The following is a 19,271-nucleotide window of genomic DNA, read 5'->3' on the forward strand; positions in this document are numbered from 1 at the left end:
TCTCTGTCCCAGTGCAAGGCATTTTCCTCTGCAAGGCCTTGAGGAAATCTGTGACATAATTACTGACCTACTACTACTCAAAATCCACTCGGGTGGAAAATCTACCTACCATTTAAACATAAAACCATATAGTAAGAGCACGCACAGACTTACCCTCTAATACTGTATCCTATACCCATTGCAAGACTTCTCAGCAAAAAAATCAATCTCTCTATTAGCGTCGAAAACCATAGGTGGCTCTCTGCTCAGATGAACCCAACAAGAAGCTGCCCTAGACTGAGTAATCTGTAGTAATCCATATATAAGGCAACCTGAGATGTCCATCTCCCCTGTTACGTGTCAAGGCGAGCACCACTGTAATCAAGCAGGCAGTGCAATGCAGCCCTATAGTCACTGATTAACTCAGCCGAGCTGTGCAGGTCACAGGGCAACAAGTGTCGGGACACTCTCGGCACCCGGGAAGCCATGTAGGAGGAGAGAAAACCTGTAACAGCTGCAAAAGGCAAACAACACTTAAAACTTATTGACAGCCTTTATAAAGAATATCAGCCTGTCTTCTCTCTGTATTAATAATGTTTCCATAGGCTTCCATTATAAAAAAAAAAAAAAAAAAAAAAAAAAAAAGAGTATTTAAAATTTTAAAAGGTAAGTATGTCTCCCCCCCCCAGTGCAGCTTTCCCACAGCCTGCCAAGGCCAGGAAAGCAGCAGCAGCCTGTGGATGGATGAGCAGCTCTACTGGGAGCAGTGGGCTACGGGGCCTAGGCTGAAAATGGAGCCATTTTCACAACCGATGACGGAAGCTGTTTTAACAGCAAATGCTAAGAGACCATGGAAATACGTAATTAAATCTAAATGAGAAGAAGATTTAATTACACAGAGATTATAGACGTGCACACCAATTTCTTCACCAATCTCAATCCAAGTTTAGTTTGTTGTTTTTTTTTTTTATTACTATGAAACATTAAGATGCTGCACAAGCTACTGTGACTGCACTGGATAAAGTGTTTTATTTATGCTGCTTTTTGGCCAATGAGATGAGAGTGGTATTCTTGATATTTTCATACATGAATATAAATTGTATTCCAAATGTTTTTAAATGTAATAAATTATTTCGATACATCATAACAAAAATACATTGCAAAGCTATCCCAAATGCCCTACTGTCCATAGCACTTTCAAGATCCAACACTGGTAATTATATACTACACAATACTGGTGCAAGAATATTACCAGTGGGTAGGAGGCAATGCATTTTGCTTTGGGAAGGCATCCGAGAGTTTGGAGAAAACACTGACTTGTTAGGCAAAGACGTCTTGCACTAATACAAAGGATTTGGTCTCACATCTAATTTTTGCCCCGAGTTCTACATGATCTTTTATGCACCTCTGTGGTGTTAAAACAGGCATGTATAAATAGCACCAAAATGACCCAATCTTATACTACATTCACCACTAATTTTGATCAAGATCTGAACTGCAGCCCTGACTGCAAAGATCTGGCCCATCAGCCAGCGCAGCCAAGCGCTGCAGCAAGTTACTTTTTCCTCATTCTAAAACTGAAGTTTAAACTAGTTGTCAATGCTTCAGGTTATATATGGGTTAGGTCCCCTCACTATTGAGAAAATTACAAGTAGAGAAGCTGTTTTCCAAGTCTGTGGTAAGAAACTTAATAGATTTACCTGTTGCACAGAGCAACAACCAGAGATGACCTCAGTTCAGCTCAGCAGCTTTATTCAACATTAGATACACTATCCCCAAAGCAATAACTGACCTTGTGTTATATTACAGCATCACTCCAACTCCTTGAAGTACTTACACTTCAACCTAGAATTTTCTGAACCTGCCCTTTTGCAATCCCTGAGAAGCCAAGGACCGGGTTCAGCAGATAGCAAGCAAACCAAAAGCTATCTTCAGCTACACTCCCGATGGCCACATTCCAGCTGGATTAAATCTCTCCCCCTCCTCCCCTGGGTCAGCAACTTCCACACTATTGGTCTTCTCAAAACACTCATTTCTAAAATACAAGAAATAAACACTTAAATCAACACACATACTATAAATTTGAAAATAAAATATACTGAAGAAATATTTAAAAAAAAAAAAAAAACAAAAAAACAACTCTGTCTTTTAAAGAGACACCTCTGAGATTCATCACCAGTTCAGATTCTACCTTCCTGGTATCTAATTCACCAGAAGTGTGATCACCAATTTCCCTATTTTGGTTCATCAACAGACTGGAGAGTTGCTCTAGCTGCCTTCTAGCAAAAGAAGGACCAGGGATTTGATTCGTCACAGCCAGTGAAAATTCTTAGGTGATTTATGTGGAAAATTACAAGCCATCACTTCTTTTTTTTTTAGCTATAGTACTATTTATGCACACATACAAACCTACAAGCACATAAAACATTTAATGGATTTATCACAAAGGAAGGGTTGGGGTTTTTTTACGGGTCTGAAGGCTGAAACAGCCACATCTGTTCAGTTAGGAGCATCTCCCTTTTCCACACCATGCCCTTTGCTCATGTGAAACACCCGTCTTTTAGTACTGGCATCTTAGTGGAGTTCTTGCCTCTCTTGCCACTGCTACCTTTTTCCCCTTTCCCTCACTTCCTAGGCTATGGCCAAACCCCAGATCACCCCCCAGTGCTTTTATCGCATTAGTTGCACGTATATCCCTCTTTTCATCTTCCAAGTGGCACCTGATCCCTTCTTCCTTCCCACTGAGAGTATATTAGACCAGCAACAAACACTGCTTTGTCTCTCTGGCATGCAATGAAACAAGCGCACCCCTCTCCTCATCTCAGCATCCTTGCTGCATTTCACGCCTTGGACCACGTAGGAAAAGTCAGATTCAACTCTAGAAAACACTACACATTAAAAAAAAAAAGACAAAAAAAGACAAACACATTTTTGTATGATGCACTGCAGCTTACCTTTCCCGAGGAACAGCAAACCAGTACTCTGGTTGCTTTATTTTTTTACTGTACTGTTGAGACACAGTGGTGCTCTGAGACGCAAAGGACTTTCTCATGGGCTTGCCTACTTTAATGCACAGAAACATTGGAGGAGTCTTGCTCTTCTCCTCTTTTGAGGGAAGCATATCTGAATGAGAGACAAAAGAAATGGGCTGCTTACCGGAAAGTACAAATACTGCAGCTGATAAAACACTGTCACAAAGATTCCTTTGCACAAGGTTATTAATACTCAAAGGCACCATATACAGAATTAAACCTGACATGTCATTCAATAGCAAAACTGATTTAATAAATCCTCGTTCATCCTAAACTGTGGCTATTACAATTTCATCACAGCCTGCAACCCCCTCAGCTGTACAGCTATGTACAGAATAACCCTGTAAAGCAAATCAGTGAGATGATCAGGCTGGGTACAACGTGAAGCAGGCAAGTAAAGGGGACTGCATTTGACTGGGTCCAGGCAACCCATTCAGTTGAAGGGTAACCCTGCACACACACGAACACACACACGCGTGCACATCCACCACCACCCTCCTCCCCCCAATCAGTTCCTCAACTCTGACAGTCAGGCAGCCATAAAAACACCTTTTGTCTGCACAAGACAGGGTCAAGCGTAAGAGAAAAGTTTAAGTTCCTTAAAATGCTAATGTGACAAAAAAATTTGCTTATTAAACTACAGCCTCAATCACACTGAAGTTGCCTTATTCATTTTAGGAGTACACATACAGCCATCTTTTTTTCCCCTCTCCCAATGAGAACCATTACCAAATACAACTAGTGAGATATAAACCCTTCCAAAAGAAAGGAAAAATCACCTTAAGAACAGCTATTTTTAAAATGAAGACTTCCACTCTAATCACCCACCACCACCTGATACGAATCAAGGGTATGTCCACTGGTTCATTAAACTACTAAGAGAGGAGCATCAGCGCTACAGGATGGACTAGTGCTTAGAGGCACTGGGCTATAGCAGAAAGAGTAATATGTGTACATGCTATCTAAATTGAGATTTCATTTTGTTATATGGTTTCCAGTAACAACCTGAATTTTATTTATGATAAGCCACTGACCCATCAGGACAAAATGATCAGTCAGTAAGACTCTATATATACTCCTATTTATCACTTCTTTAAGGGTTTCCATAGCATGAAAGACACTAGACAGATGTAAATAGTGTCAAGAATACTTTGGTACCCCCTTCACAGCAAGACACTGCTACTTTGGATACTATCAGAAATACACTGACAGACTTAATTGAAACAACAGAAGTAACCAACACAGAGTGACAATTCCTAGGCCATGAAGCGTCCCTGTCAATACTGCAACGGGATGACATTTCGCTGTCCTTCTTAAAGCCAGTAAACAGAGGTGAAGATTATATAAACAGTGATCACTGAATATGGAAAGAGCACACAAGCTACTTGTCAAACTAGAAGCTTAGGGAATTTGAAGGTATTTTTTTCTGCTAAATAGCACATAACATGAAAATATAATATTGGAGAGTTAAAAAAAAGACTAGGTACTATAGAAAGAGGAAATTTAGAGCAGAAGGCTGTCAATTCAAAGGTTACCGTCATAATGCTGTCCAAGCCTCAGAGGAAACAAGGATAACCAGAGACCTACCTTCAATTGGCACTTGAATTTTCTGCAGCAGCCACAGTCTGATTTCTGATTGATTGTCTAACTGTGTTTCTTGACAGGTCTTGTCTATAGCTGGTACTAATGAAGAGTCCACAGACTCTTTCAGATCCTTTTCCTTTGCTGCTGAGCTGATTTCTAATGAAGGTGCTTTCCTTTCAACACAGCAGGAATCAAGCTCCATACTTTTAACTGTATGGACTTCATTAGCTTGGGACTTTGAACAGCTAAGTGTAAGGTCTATGCCAATTGCTTTATTGTTTTCACCTTTCTGGATTTCAGCCTTGTGTAAGTCTTCAGATGACTGAGACCCATTCCCATCTTTATTGAGGTAAAATTCAATAAGTTTATCTTTCTCTAGCTCTTTCTTAGTGTCCAATGCAGTCTCCACCTTACCTGTCGGGGAACTGACACATTTGTTTACTTCTGGAATAACATCTTGCTTTTCACACAGCTCTAAGTCTAAGTCAGCTTTAGGTTCAACACTGTCCTTTTTTTCCAAGGAATCAACTGTCAAGTGCTCCTGGACTTCTGTAGTAGGTTTGGTTACCTGCTGCTTAGTTCTCCCCAACTTCCTGGGGTCAGCCAGCAAGCCTTCCATTACTGAGATTTTCCTGTCCAACCCTTTATCCATATGAGATGATGTCTTTTCCAGCTCTATGAGGTCATCCACTCCTTCTCCCAAAAGGGATTTTTCTTTGGTTTTGATGTCTGAAGCATTTTTTTCCCCAGAAGGCTCCTTTGCACATGGATCTGCAGCAAAATTTTCCAAATGTTCAGTGGCAGTGATGTTGTTGGGAAATTCCAGTGACTTTGTCTTGATTGAGCCTGTACTCTCAGATGACTGAAGAACTTCAAAATCAGAAGACTTTTCCTTATCTGAAGGCTTTATCTGTTTGGCACCCACAGCAATGGACGGATCCCCATTCTGCTGCTTCTTTTCCTTGCTAAGGGATTTGAATTTGCTGAAAGGATTGATATCTTTCTCAGAGGATAGGTCTTCCCATTCTCCTGGCCTGTACAGAGGACAAAGATCCTTTGGTATGTCACTGTCAGGGAAAATGATGGATGTACGTAGGATGTTAAAAGCAAAATGGAAACAGAAAAAAAAAAACCAAAAAAACAAAAAACGGAAAAAAAAATCATATACCAACTTAACTTAAGCTCTGAAATTAAACGAAAAATTACTTTCTCCAAAATAAACATACATCAGTGGAAGTAAGTGACTTTAAAGAAAATGGAGAAAAATGTGGAAAGGATAATACCAAAATAAAACAAGTAAACCACTTGGCAGAATATGCCACATGGGTGAAGAAATGGTACACATGTAATACCAATGTGCAAGTCATCAGAAGTTCCATAACCAAAAAAACACAGGACATGTATTTAGCTGCTGGAATTTCATTCATACCATATTAATATTGTTATTTCCCACACCTGACAATGAGTCAACCTCTACAACCATCCATGCTTCTCTAGTCAGTACAAATGTATTTTTGAGAAGAAAGCAAATCAGAGATAAGCCATACCTTGTTTGAACACGTTTACTGGAAAACAGTAACAGGCAACAGAGCTGGTTTTTTTTTGCCTTTTATTTTTCTCCATTAATTAAATGTACTGCTTGAATGCAGACTTCCCCTAAGATTTCTTTTTAAAGCAGGACAATCACAGAACATTTCAAACTGGAAAATTCTTAAAAACTTAACAGCATACAACTTGAGCTCTTCATTGCTGCTAAAAAGTCTGAGGTGAATGAGAATACAAGATTCTCATAACTTAAAAGTTACTGAAAAGTTACTAAACACTCTAGTAATGAGCAAGTAATGAATAATAAATATCTGGGAAGTTTTTTCTTGAAATGAGAAAATGGAGGGAAGTAGAATTTCACTGATCAAACAGGTGTTGCCTATAAGGACAAAGCCTTGCTTAGAACAAATATATGAGCAGTGCTTGGACTACACATAAATGAAAGCAGCCCACCCCAGAACGTCTATTATGTATTATATATGATAACTCTCAAGGCATTTCTGGTTCTGAAGTGGAAGTATACCAGACTGCTATTTCTGCAAGTCCTGAAGATGGCAGTTAAGGTGCTGTTATCTTCAAAAGTTCTAAATACTCCTCTCAGAACAGTCCTGGTAACGCAACAAACGGTCCAAATCTAACTCTCTTCACTTCCACTGAAATAACCCTAGAGACGAGTCAGTGCAAGAGCCCAACCATGGCATGCCACCAATGCTTTTAATTACTCCTTTGCACTTTGGTTCTCACATATATGACTCATTTCTCTTTACTGCCACTGAAGCATTCTAAAAAGAAAGCAGAACAACAACACAAGTGAATCATTCCTCTGCTGGCACTTTCCTCCTCCGATTTGTTTTATTCTGCTGCATTCAAACTCTTCCCTTCCATTCCACCCCCTGCTTCCTTTTCCATGACTCTTACTGAAAATCTGTAAACATAAGTTCAGGGAAGAACACTCCTTACGATGGCAATGCGTCTTTAATCTTCATGTGAGAGATGTCATTGTAGAGAGCTATTGAGACAACCTCCTCCATGGGGCAGATGAGCCCATATTCTTCACAGCCATTCTCAATTACCAGAGGATCAGACTTATGCGGGTCAAACATGATATTGTTTGGAGTTACTATCATGACTCCTCCAACTACACCCTAAAACAGGAGAAGGAAGAGTTAGCACATCACATGTAATTCACTTATTTGGTATTGGATTTTAAGCTACTATCCTAAAAAGAAAGACCTCTCTCCTGCCTCTTTACACCCCGTCACGCAATGTCTGCTAACAAAACATTTTGGTTTCCAATTGCATCAAGTCACAACATTGTAAGGCAAGCAAAGAAAGACTGCTTAGTAACACCCAAGTTCCTGGCTGATAAGAACATCTGGACTATTCAACTTTCACTGCTGGCTGCTACAAGCTAAAACTCCAGATTGCTAATCAATCTCAGACAAAATAGATTAGTGGATTTATTCTAGATGCAGCTACCTTCACTTGATAAATGAACTTGTATGCAACCAGCACACCGGAAGGCAGCCTTATTCATGGAAATGTCAAGGTCACTATGCTAAGCTACATTGTAGGTCCCCTTGATCTACTCTCCCAGAGGTAACGGCAAAAAAGCTTCTATATTTAGGGACCTGATATGAAACAGCTCCTCCCCGATCTAGAAGCAACTGACCATTTTTCAAGGTTTACAAAGGAGACTTCCAATGTCTTGCTCCTACACCCACTCTTCCAGACAAGCTACAAAATTCAACAGACCAACTCAGAAGCTGTGCATAAATCATGACATCTGACATATGGAGCCACAGATCAACAGGAATGACCTACACTGTATATACTATCAATTATCCAAGGTCATCTGCAAGGCAAGCCAAGGAAGGCCAACAAGTAGGCAGGTAAATGACCACAAGCTTAGTTTGTTGTTTTTTTGTTTTTTCTTTTAAACTGGGGAGACGCCAAGCTAATGGCTTGGCACTGGCAAGTGAGTACATGTGCGCCTCCTCCTTCATAAAGCAGAGTCCGTATATATTTCCCATTTGCTTCTCTGTATGACTCACGCACACATGCCTGGTTTGTGCTTAGATGAAAGAATCAAAATCCCCACTTTTGATTCTCTGACTGCAAATTTTTCAGTCCTACAGCCATAAAATTGGCAATCTGTATCCCCTGCACCTACCAGGCATCACATAACAAGGCAACAATTGCCCTAATTTACATGCAAGATGTCAAGTAGCCCTCTATTACTTTCTACAAAATAGCAGACTAAAAAATTGCAAAGTAGTTAAATATAGTCTAAATCCACTCAATGCAAAAAGAAGCCAAGAACTGTAGGTGTAAACACATCCATCTTGCAAAAGTAAGGACTAAGGGAAAAATAGGTTTAAACTACGATGGTTAGTGTCTCCAGTGTTATAAATTCCAGAGAACTTGAAAACCCAAACATGCAGACATCTAACTGAAACCAGAGTCAACAAGAGTGCATATATCAAAGTAGACAGTTCAAGACAACAGTGTCTTGCAACCTTGAGAAGAAAAGAAGCTTAAAATACTGCCCAAGCTTTGTGCCTTTGCTTCTAAAACAGCTGCTGTAAAATTTAGGGTTGCAGTCCCAGTGGGAACACGTACGTTACAAGAACACTTGCAAGAAAAAGAAAGGGTTGTATCATGCAATATTTATCGTTTTATTAGGGTTTGCATGACATTCATTAGCAAGTCCAGAAACAACGTGGACGTATTTGGAAACACTGCTCTGGAAACAGTTAAAATTTAGCTTAAAGTCATAAAGGAATCAGGTAGGCATGTGCTCATTTTATAAAGCTGTTGCACAACTTGCTGGAACCGAACAAGTAATCTTGACACATCATAACTCTGAAGTGCATTTTCTCTGTGTACCTAGCAATACACTCTTAAACCAGATAATTATGTGAAGACATGGTAAAGGAATGAAGATAGGTAGGATAGAAGAGCTATTCTTCAATAAAAAGAATTATCATAACAGATGAAACAATTAAAAGAACAAAATGATACAGCATATTACCACGGTACCAATAAATACAGCATTGGTAGATGAAGCTACCATAACTTTTACATTTTTTTACAAACATGGAGCACATTTGACTCCCCCAGTATTCATCTCTCACTTATCAAAACAGATTTTGCTTTTAAAGAATCTCAAACAATGTCTAAAAGTCAGGTTTCACCTACCTTACCATCTGTGAAGTAACGACAATTCATTTTTAAAAATTTGACAACCACAGGCTCATCCTCTTCTGAAGTTGAGGACAGGACTCTCTCAACTGGTTTGAAGGCCTTTCTTGCCAAATCAGCATCCTTAAAGAAGAAAAAGTTCAGTACAGACCAGCAGGATGAGAATCATATACTTTCAGATTCTGGGCAACTAAAAGACCAGGTTCAACCAACATTTTCCTTTTGCTTAAGTAAGAAAAAGTGGTGGCCATGTATGTATGTATGCTTCACACAGCATCCTCTATGGAAGAAAAATCTCATAACATTACAAAAACCGTCAATACAAATAATAGGCAAGAAATTAAAAAATGCTGAGGCAAGTCAGCTAACAGAATTTCAATGAGGTACTCTCATTAAGAGAGGGCTAGTCCTGCCATCTCCTGCCACACCATCCACACCACACACAATGCACTGGTGTGATTCCCCATGCAGGTGACACAGCAGTGTAAGATCAAGGTTAAACACAGTTATTCACTCCAGGCTTCTCTCCACTTTTGCTTTTCATTAGCTATGGATTTGAAATGTCTAATTGTTTTAACATCAGCAGGTGGACAGCCAAACTCTCCAAAACTACTATCTAAAATCATCATGGTCAATCACCCTTCTAAGGAAAATGAAATATCAGCTATGCCAAGGCCTTTCACAAAGATTTCACAGCAGTCTTATCTATAGAAGACAAGTTTATATATGGGTACCACCATAACCCGCTTAACTAGAAAGAAACTGACTGCTCAGACTAAGCTAACGGCCTCCACGCTCAAGGATATCAATGCAGGATTAAGGCTCTGGACTGCAGAGCAGCATAGAAATCTCCAGGGTGAAACACTAAGTAATTCTTCATATTTAACTTTCTATTCTTTAAAACCTATACACTACATCATTTTCAATTGCTTTGATTAGACTCTGGGCCCAACTGAACTTGTACTGGGTTTCTATGCTCAGACAGAATTCCCTTAATTTGGAATATTTTAAAGAGATGGTAAATTTTGTAGTACAGCAAATTAAAATTAATGTCACTCAATATTAACAACACTACACACAAGGTCTGAACTACAACCTCAAAAAACTGCTATTTACACAGCCCCGAATCTCAGCTTCAGAATCCTAAATTTTGTGAGTATAAGACCCGTCAACCAATGATTGACTTACAGGGAGTTTATCGTATTCAGCATCTGATGATGAAGGAGAAACGGGAGCACCAGGACTGAAAGAAGACAGCCTCGCAGCACTTGTTTCTGGCACAAAGAGAATCTAAATACAAACACATATGTCAAAACAGTAAGACATAAGCTTTAGAAAGTTACTCACTGTAAACACCGTATTCTACTAGAAAGACATCACAAGTGATCAATATTGGGTTTGCAATGCATTCCTTAACAACTAGTTAGTCTGGTGTCCTTCATAGACGGTGATGGCAAGGCACACACAAGTCTAATTAATTACAGGATCTAGCTCTACATTTTATTTTGCAGCACGAACAAGAAAATAAAACATTTTCCACAGAACGAGAACCTCCTTTTTTCCCCCCAAAGTTACAATCCCAGGTTGTCTTACAACTATCACAACTACAAAACAAGTAACTGTAAAATTATTCTTAACAGTCATTAACTTGTAACAGCAAGTTCTGGTCCAAAGAGAAGGCCATCATTGAAGATGAAGATTTTTAGTGGTAGACATTTATAACTCTTCGCTATAGGTTGCCTGTTTCCAAAAACATACTTGTATCTCCAAATTTAAGAAAATATTCTTTATATGAACTAGCATTTTAGCATCATGTACTACATTGAAAAGTGTAATAGACTAATACACATGCGTGTATATATATAAAAATATAATGCTTTGTTTTAATTTTCAGATTCACTCACAGTGAACATCCCAGATTTTTAGTACAGCAGTACTGAAACTGCAGTACAGCTTTGGACCTCCACTGCATATAAAAACAGAGCCATTTGTTGCAAGTGTCAGACCAAAGAAAGATATTTCTGAAGTTAAAAAAATGTTCACAGTTTAGCTTTAAATTAAAAACGTTCAGAAAAATAAAACCATTTTCCTTATCCCAGCTGTTGTCTGCTGGGTATTCTCAGGCAAATCATGCCATCTCTTTGTGCCTCAGTCTCCCTATCCGCAAATCAGGACACTTCAATCTCTTTACATCTGTGAAGTAGAAGTAGAGATCTGCTCTTCATGAACCAGGTGGTAGTCTTCACATTTGCATTTCCATTACCTGACTCCCCCAAAGACTGTCTATCTCCATTTATTTCTCATCTTACAAGAGACTGACTCATCCCAAACGTAATGGCAAAGAGCCATTTCAATTACTGTATCTAACTCTCTAATTCTTTAATGTATTATAATATACAGCATTTATCTAGGCTTCCCAAGAATTCAACTCTCTTGCAACAGCTACATTACCCTCTTGAGTTTCAGGGTCATCTTTAAGCTTTAGTGACAGCAAATAAATAACAGAAGTCAGATATGGCAATTACAAAGCTCCCCCTGCAACTCCAGGTAACAATCTAGTGAGCTCCCCTTGGAGGGATTTAAATTACTGTCCATTATCCTTGTATCCAAGTACCTAAAAGATACGTGAAAGTAGTAAAAAGCTTTTAAATACATAGCAAATAATCAGGTTTCAGGTATAAAAAAAACCCATAAAATATTTACCTGGCCTGGCACAATCGTCTGTGTGAAAAGCTTATTGAGCTCCACAAGCTTGTTTGGGGTGATGTTAAACTTTAATGCTATGCTGTTTATGGTGTCCTGGTTTCCAGCCTGAAGAAAGAGTTGAAGCTTAAGATCGCATAGTGAACACATTCAGCACACCATCTGAACTAAAACCATCTAACAAACCATTTGCAGGGAATAGATCTGATGATCTCAACATACCTTTTGCTTAATAGCTTACATGATAAGCCAATATCAATAAAAAGAAAAAAATATTCTCTCACACTATACAGTAGATAAAATGGAGAGGTGTTACAGATGTCCCCCTCCTTTTCTCATAAAACTTTAAAGCAGCACCACCTTATCTAGAACTGGCCTGGCAAATGGGGAAACAACACACACTAGGAAGTTCATTACACTTTTAGCAGTCACAGCACATCAGGCATTTGTGCTGTTCCCAGCTGGGACACTTGCCTCCCACAGTCACTCTGTGTAATGGAGGGTAGGGTTCAGTGACCTGGCCAGCTCACAGAGAGACTTTCTGGGCAGAGCCAGTCCTCTGAGCTGTCACAGCAGCACACTGCCACCCTGCTCCAGCTTAAAGAGGTCTCACATCATCTCAGGACTGAGCACACGCCAACCACTTCATGACCTAAGCAACACTATGGAATGGAAGTATTTTTCAAAATGACAAAATTGATTACTCTACTAAAGAGCCATGGTGCCAAAGTAAAAATAGGACTGGCAGGCTGTGAGAAGAGGCAGAGGACCTGGGCTGAACAGTGGTTCAGGACACGAGCCTAGCTCTTCCCACACAATGATATCTGGAGCAATCCCTATTGAGATAGCTACAAATTGCAGCCAGCATTCACAGTGTTTTCAGTTTTGTGCCACAGGCACCCTCTCAACCTCAACAACTTCTCTTTCAAATAGCAGACATGAACAAAGCACACATCAATACTTACAGTATATTCTATGGTACCATGGGGTTTCTGAGAAACCATTTTTTTCTCTTTCTTTTCATTGGTTTTGTTTTGATTGTCATCTAAAGAGGAAAAAAAATGATTCAAGTAATTGACTTCTGAGATGTTTGCCTATCAACGTGTTTTGAAAGATATCTACAGGATGCGCAAATTGCAGCTGTGAACAGGAACAAGAGGGCACATAAAAGATATCTATTAGGCCTTGAAATTACATTGCAAGGCAAGCAAAACTTCATCAAGTACAGCAGATTTAGTAATTATTCAGGGATTCCGCAAGTGTAATGTATACGTGATACCATATCAATACAGAACTGCTCCCATATTTTTATCTGTATTCCTACACAATTCAGCTGTTGGATACAAGCACTTTGTGTGATGAGCTGCTATCAACGCTGAGGCAGAAACCAGTAGATGAACATACACACTGATACTGCATTAGTACGACCACAACAAATACTGGTTAATCACCGCTTCACCTCCAGTACATCATATTTAAATGCTATTTTAAACTGTGAAGGTAAAAGTACACTAAGAGTCCTGTAAAGCACACATGCATACACTACACAGTCAAGTATGAGAAAGCATAAAGCCTGTTCAGAAGACATTTTTTATCAGCTACAGTATACAAAACTTATTGCACCTGTAGAAGCCCTTGCAAGACCCGAAAGGCACACGTGACCGCTCAGGAGCGTGAGCAGAGTAGCTATTTACAGTTCTTACCACAGCAGAGGGCAAGTGAAGCTGAGGATCAGCGAAGATGCCTGCTGCCCAGCCAACCCCAGCTCCCTGAAATCGACACTGGCCCCAAGGATTCACCCTCTGCACCCCGAGCCCAGACCCACATACCTGGGGGGGACGAGGGTGGCACACAGCCCCAGCTCCAGGAGCGGAGCCAGGTGCGGAGAGGCTAAGCATGGCTGTCCTCCTCACCCCCGGCCCCTCAGAAAGGTCCTGCTGCCTCCAGCAGGGTGCTGCAGCCCAGCCGAGACAGGCAGAGGCGAGAAGGCACAGCAGGGCTGGGCCCAGCAAAACCAGCAGCCAGGGCCAGGAGCAGGGAGACACAGTCCCTCCTGGGGGGACTGTTCCTGGGGTCAAAGCTGGCAGCTCCAGAAGGAGATCAGGGAAGAAAGGATGAGTATGGCAGTGCAGGGCTTCTGGCTCGCATTCAGGCTTTGCTGCAGCCTTTTCTATTTCTAGGTAGCAAGAGGTGGACAGTAAAAAGAAGGGTGTGGGGCGCCTGGCCCACTGTAATGTACACAAGAAGAAAGGAGCGGCTCAGAAGCACGCTGCATCTGACCCTTCTGCCAATCCGTTTTCACAGCAAGATTAATGCTGGGGACTGCCTCAGCATCTTCCAGAGGCTACACGGTCAGAGACCGTCTCCTTCAGTCAACAGAGACTCACTAGAGCCCTGCCTGGTGCACGCAGCTGAACATACATCCAGGTGTTACTGCAGGGGTACTTGACCCACCGCCTGCCAGGGATGCAGTCGCGAGAAGCGCCAAGGTTAGCCATGCAACAGACAGCAAACACATTTTCCCCACAATGTAATAGAGGCAGAAAGCACGCAGGGACTAAACACATACAATTTAAGTACACGTGAATAGTACACGGGCCATGAAGGACAGAGGTAGGAAGAGGAACATCAGGACAATGCTGGCTTTTCCCTGATAGCATTTTTGGAACAGAGCATCACTCAATGACCTCAGACATATCACCTCCAAGACTGGAGACGTACAGTAAAACTTTTAAAATGAGAATTCTTGCTGCTTTTTCCTGACCATCTTTTTTTCCACCATTGTCACGCCATCTTCCTCTGATCAAAGTCAAAGCAGTCTATAGTGATGGATGGAAAAACAGGTAATGACAATATTAGCGGGGCACAGTATTAAACCATCAGAAACACAATGCCAATACAACAACAAAGAAGTGGCAAATAGTGGATGTTTCCTTAATCCATTATTTATGTACAACTGCCGATACAGACACAATCCTGCCTGAAGAAACTCCCCCAACTAACGAGTGAGTTCACACTATTTTGTACTATTCAGGAGATAGACAAGAAAGGTTTATAGGTAGACTTAATCTTCTAGTAAATCACTGAGCCTAGCTGGAAAAAGTAGACAAGTTTCCACATACATGAACTCTTGCTTAGCTCAGAAACAGCACATGAAGTAGGAAACAGTTAAGAGCAATTATTTCATACTAACTACACATGCACCAGTAAGACCTTTGGGTGGGAAGGGGAATAAAAATAAGTAGCCCAGAAAGATGGGGGGTGGGAAGAGAGAGGGAGGGAGAGATTTTGCACCTGCTGAATGTGAAAAAGTTTACATCTGTGTGTGGATCGGAAGAGTAACAGTACGCAATTAAAAGCGGTTTCTCTGCAGAGCTTATGGTGTTTGGTGTTAGCTAAACATTGTCGTTCCAACACATTGTCTTTGGAAGGTGGGATGGTGACTGAGAGCTGACCATGACAGCAACCACTACGCCACTGTGGCACAAGACGACCACAAGATACTCTAGCAATACAGACAACTTTCTCCTCTACAGCTTCGTACCTGGCAGCGGATGCTCCTCTCTCTCACCCTGTAAAATACCCTGTATTTTTCAGGTCCTCCTAATTACATGGACCACAAAGTTTGGAGATTAAAAAACACTATCCAGTGAAAAGTTATAACCTGAAATACTGTGTTGCAAGCAGACAAATAAAATGCTCTAGTTCTTGTCTGATAGGACTGCAGGTCTGTTTCTTTAGTAGGGTCCCCAACACAACTGTGGTGCGAGACAGAAAAGTGAGCTAGATACTCACATATAGTAGAAACCCCAAAACTGTACAGATACATAAACCAGAAAAAGTTTAAAAGACAAGCCGAGTTTAGACTAAACATAATACAGTCCTTCTCTTGCCAATAAAGGTTAATAAATCCTAAATAAGCCCAACAATTAGATGGCTTGCTTTTCTTTCACATCTATGAGCAAGTATATGTTATATAGCCTGTTTAGCTACAGGCTAAAAGCAGCAGTCACAGTCTGTGAACCTACCTGTCTTCTGAAACCAAATTTGACATTTCTTGTTTGAATACTTTTTTTCTCCACCACCCTCCCCCCAACCTTTTTTGGGGGGTGGGGGTGTGTGTGGGGGGTGGATCCCACCAACAAGGGGTTCTGGACACCATCCTTACGCTGATCATAACTACTTGGAAGGCTTTGGCAATTCCAAACCACATCTTATCACTTTGAATAGCAGAAAGTCTTAACTAGTCTATGTTTTTAATTGTGCATATAAAGATTTAAACTAATAAAATTTTTAAAAGAAATCATACTTTCAGAGGAAAGAATTCCAATGAATCCATTAAATCTGACAAGTACTGCTAAGGCTACTTACTGTACATGTAGCGAGGCCGAGCTCACAAATTACGCTCTACATGAACGGTTACAGCGGAGGGGGTAGAAAGCCTGGCAAAGCATGTAAAACACCACAACATACTATTTCTCCAGTTCCCTTATCCTCTCTCATATCCCTTTCAGGAAGCCAAATGTTTTCCAACATGATCTGAGGGCAGCTAGCTCTAGTAGTAGTCCCAAAGGCACCCAGAGCATAAGAAGGCATGATGGAGTCCTCAGTAACCACATTTCTTCCAGACAGAACCAGACAGAAGCTGCACCTCTTCACAGGCTTTAAAATAAATGCCACTGGCTACTTTTTGAACTTGGACATTTGCTTAGTGGTGAAGTGACTCACAGTTCCGCCTCCCAAGTTTTCCTGCACTATATGTACACTGAAGATGGGATCATACAACCATGAGAACTGACTAGGTGTTAATGCAAATTTGATCACACTGCATTTTTTGGAAAATGGCAGAGTGGGTGGACTGAACCTCTCTGTCAATTCTGGAAACATGTAAAATAAGAATTAGGTAAAAATAGTAAAATTAATAAGCAATGAGAAGTGAGAACAGGCAAGAAATTACAGGCCTATTGAAAATGGATAGGTCTAGAAGAGAAATTTTTCTGCCCTTACTGATATATTTACACTTAACTCGTTTCCTAGCAGGCGGTCCATATTTCATTTTGCAATGCTATGGGAAACCTTACAAAAAAGAATTACCTAGGAATAATTTGGAAAGCAATTACTGAAGGAGCATGACAAAGAGGCCAATCAGTTTATCATCCAAAAGACCTTGACACATGATAGGAGAATTGCACTTCTATGTAAATAGCTGTGTAAGTAGATAGAATCGGTCAAGAAGCATCAACCAAATCCCAGGCTGCTCACACTGACATACAACGTGCCACTGCGAGACAATACCATCACCACCAATGCTACAGCATGATCTGCTGCTGGCTGAAATCAGCGTGAGGTTTTGCAGTGCTGGCGGTGACAGCTGAACCTGCCTGACAGTTTCCAAGCCATCAGTTTGGCTGAGGCCTGGTAATGGTAGCAGGAATGCTGAATTAAACACGGGGCCAAAGGACTGACCACTTCCCACACTCTGTAAACAAACTCAGTAGCCTGACAGAATAAAGGCAATGGCATACTTGGACCAAAAGTCCATTTTACTCATTAATCTCTGTCTTACCAAACACTTAGGCAGCATGTAAATACAGAAATCTTTCTCCTGACTAGCCCCTTTGGCTTCTAGAAATCACGGATTTCCCACGCTAGAGGAGCAGCATCCACTGAACTGCGCAGTCCCTTCAAGACCTCCACACTGGTCTATGCCAATGATCCCCACAGTACCATGATGTGCTACATAAAGTAGTGCTTCCTTTCTTGTACATTATACTTGATTAATTTCACTAAGCATCCGAATTAATGTTATTATAAGGGTGAACAAATCAATAGTCATTATTCACCTTCCGCATACCATTCATGATGTCACAGATTTCCAACATCTTCTGTTAAGTTATTTCACTTTTTCAGGTTGACTAATACTAGCATACTTTAGACTCCTTCCTATTTGTCTGATTGCACAGGCTGTCCTTCTTGTTAGTTTTTCTTCTCCTGCTATATCCTTTTTGAGATGGAGGAAGAAAAACCATATGCAAATTTTAAGATTTGAAAAAAAACAATTATTTGTGCAATGACATAATGAGGGTTTCCTTAAAACTGTAAGATACTAGTCATATTTTTCCACATTGCCGAGTACGTCACTGCTGTTTTAGGACATTCTCGTCCTACATCTTTATGACAGATTTGTTAGAAGAAATAATCATAGAATGGTTTAGAGTTGGAAAGGACCTTGAAGATCATCAAGATCCAACCCCCCTGCCATAGGCAGGGACACTAGACCAGGTTGCCCAAGGCCACGTCCAGCCTGGCCTTGAACACCTCTGGGGATGGGGCCTCAACAATTTCTCTGGGCAACCTGGTCCAGTGCCTTACCACCCTCAAAGTAAAAAAATTCTTCCTAATGTTTAATCTGAACCTGCCCTCTTCCAGTTTAAGGCCATTCCCCCTCATCCTATCGCTACATGCCCTAGTAAAAAGTCCTTCCCCAGCTCTCCTGTTGGCCCTCTTAAGGTACTGGAAAGCCACAATAAGATCTCCCCGGAGCCTTCTCTTCTCCAGGCTGAACAGCTCCAACTCTTTCAGCCTCTCCTCATAGGAGAGGTGCTCCAGCCCTCGGATCATCCTCGTAGCTCTCCTCTGGACATGCTCCAGCAGGTGGGACTTATACTGGGGAATCCAGAGCTGGATGCAGTACTCCAGGTGGGTCTCACAAGAGTGGAAGTAGAGGGGCAGAATCATCTCCCTTAACCTGCTGGCCATACTTCTTTTGATGCAGCCCAGGATATGGTTGGCCTTCTGGGCTGTGATTGCACACTGCTAGCTCATGTTGAGCTTCTCGTCAATCAGCACACCCAGGTCCTTCTCCTCAGGGCTGCTCTCCAGCCATTCCCCGCCGAGCCTGTATTTGTGCTAGGGATTGGCCCGACCCAGATGTAGGACCTTGCACTTGGCCTTGTTGAACTGCATGAGGTTGGCTTGGGCCCACCTCTCCAGCCTGTCCAGGTCCCTCTGGGCGACATCCCTTCCCTCCAGCGTGTCTACCTCTCCAAAGAGCTTGGTATCATTGGCAAAGTTACTGAGGGTGCACTCAACCCCACTGTCCATGTCGCTGACAAAGATGTTGAACAGTACAGGCCCCAGTACTGACCCCTGAGGAACGCCACTCGTCCCTGCTCTCCACATGGACATCGAGCCATTGACCGCAACTCTTTGAGTGCAACTGTC

The 19,271-nt window shown here is 41.2% G+C and overlaps 1 protein-coding gene across 1 annotated transcript in view; it reads right to left on the reverse strand.

Annotated features, from left to right (window-relative positions):
• NCOA7 (nuclear receptor coactivator 7) overlaps positions 1–19,271 on the reverse strand; it is an 80,370-nt gene that overhangs the window by 14,225 nt on the left and 46,874 nt on the right. Inside the window, exons 6-12 of the mRNA XM_082480444.1 lie at positions 13,013–13,092; positions 12,048–12,155; positions 10,533–10,634; positions 9,342–9,467; positions 7,101–7,285; positions 4,599–5,662; positions 2,934–3,102 (exon numbers count right to left, since the gene is read on the reverse strand). Coding sequence (XP_082336570.1) covers positions 2,934–3,102; positions 4,599–5,662; positions 7,101–7,285; positions 9,342–9,467; positions 10,533–10,634; positions 12,048–12,155; positions 13,013–13,092 — 1,834 coding nt within the window. The remainder of the gene's footprint in view (positions 1–2,933; positions 3,103–4,598; positions 5,663–7,100; positions 7,286–9,341; positions 9,468–10,532; positions 10,635–12,047; positions 12,156–13,012; positions 13,093–19,271) is intronic.

This window comes from Vanellus vanellus (assembly GCF_965231255.1).
Source record: "Vanellus vanellus genome assembly, chromosome: 3".
In the NCBI taxonomy this organism is placed as follows: domain Eukaryota; kingdom Metazoa; phylum Chordata; class Aves; order Charadriiformes; family Charadriidae; genus Vanellus; species Vanellus vanellus.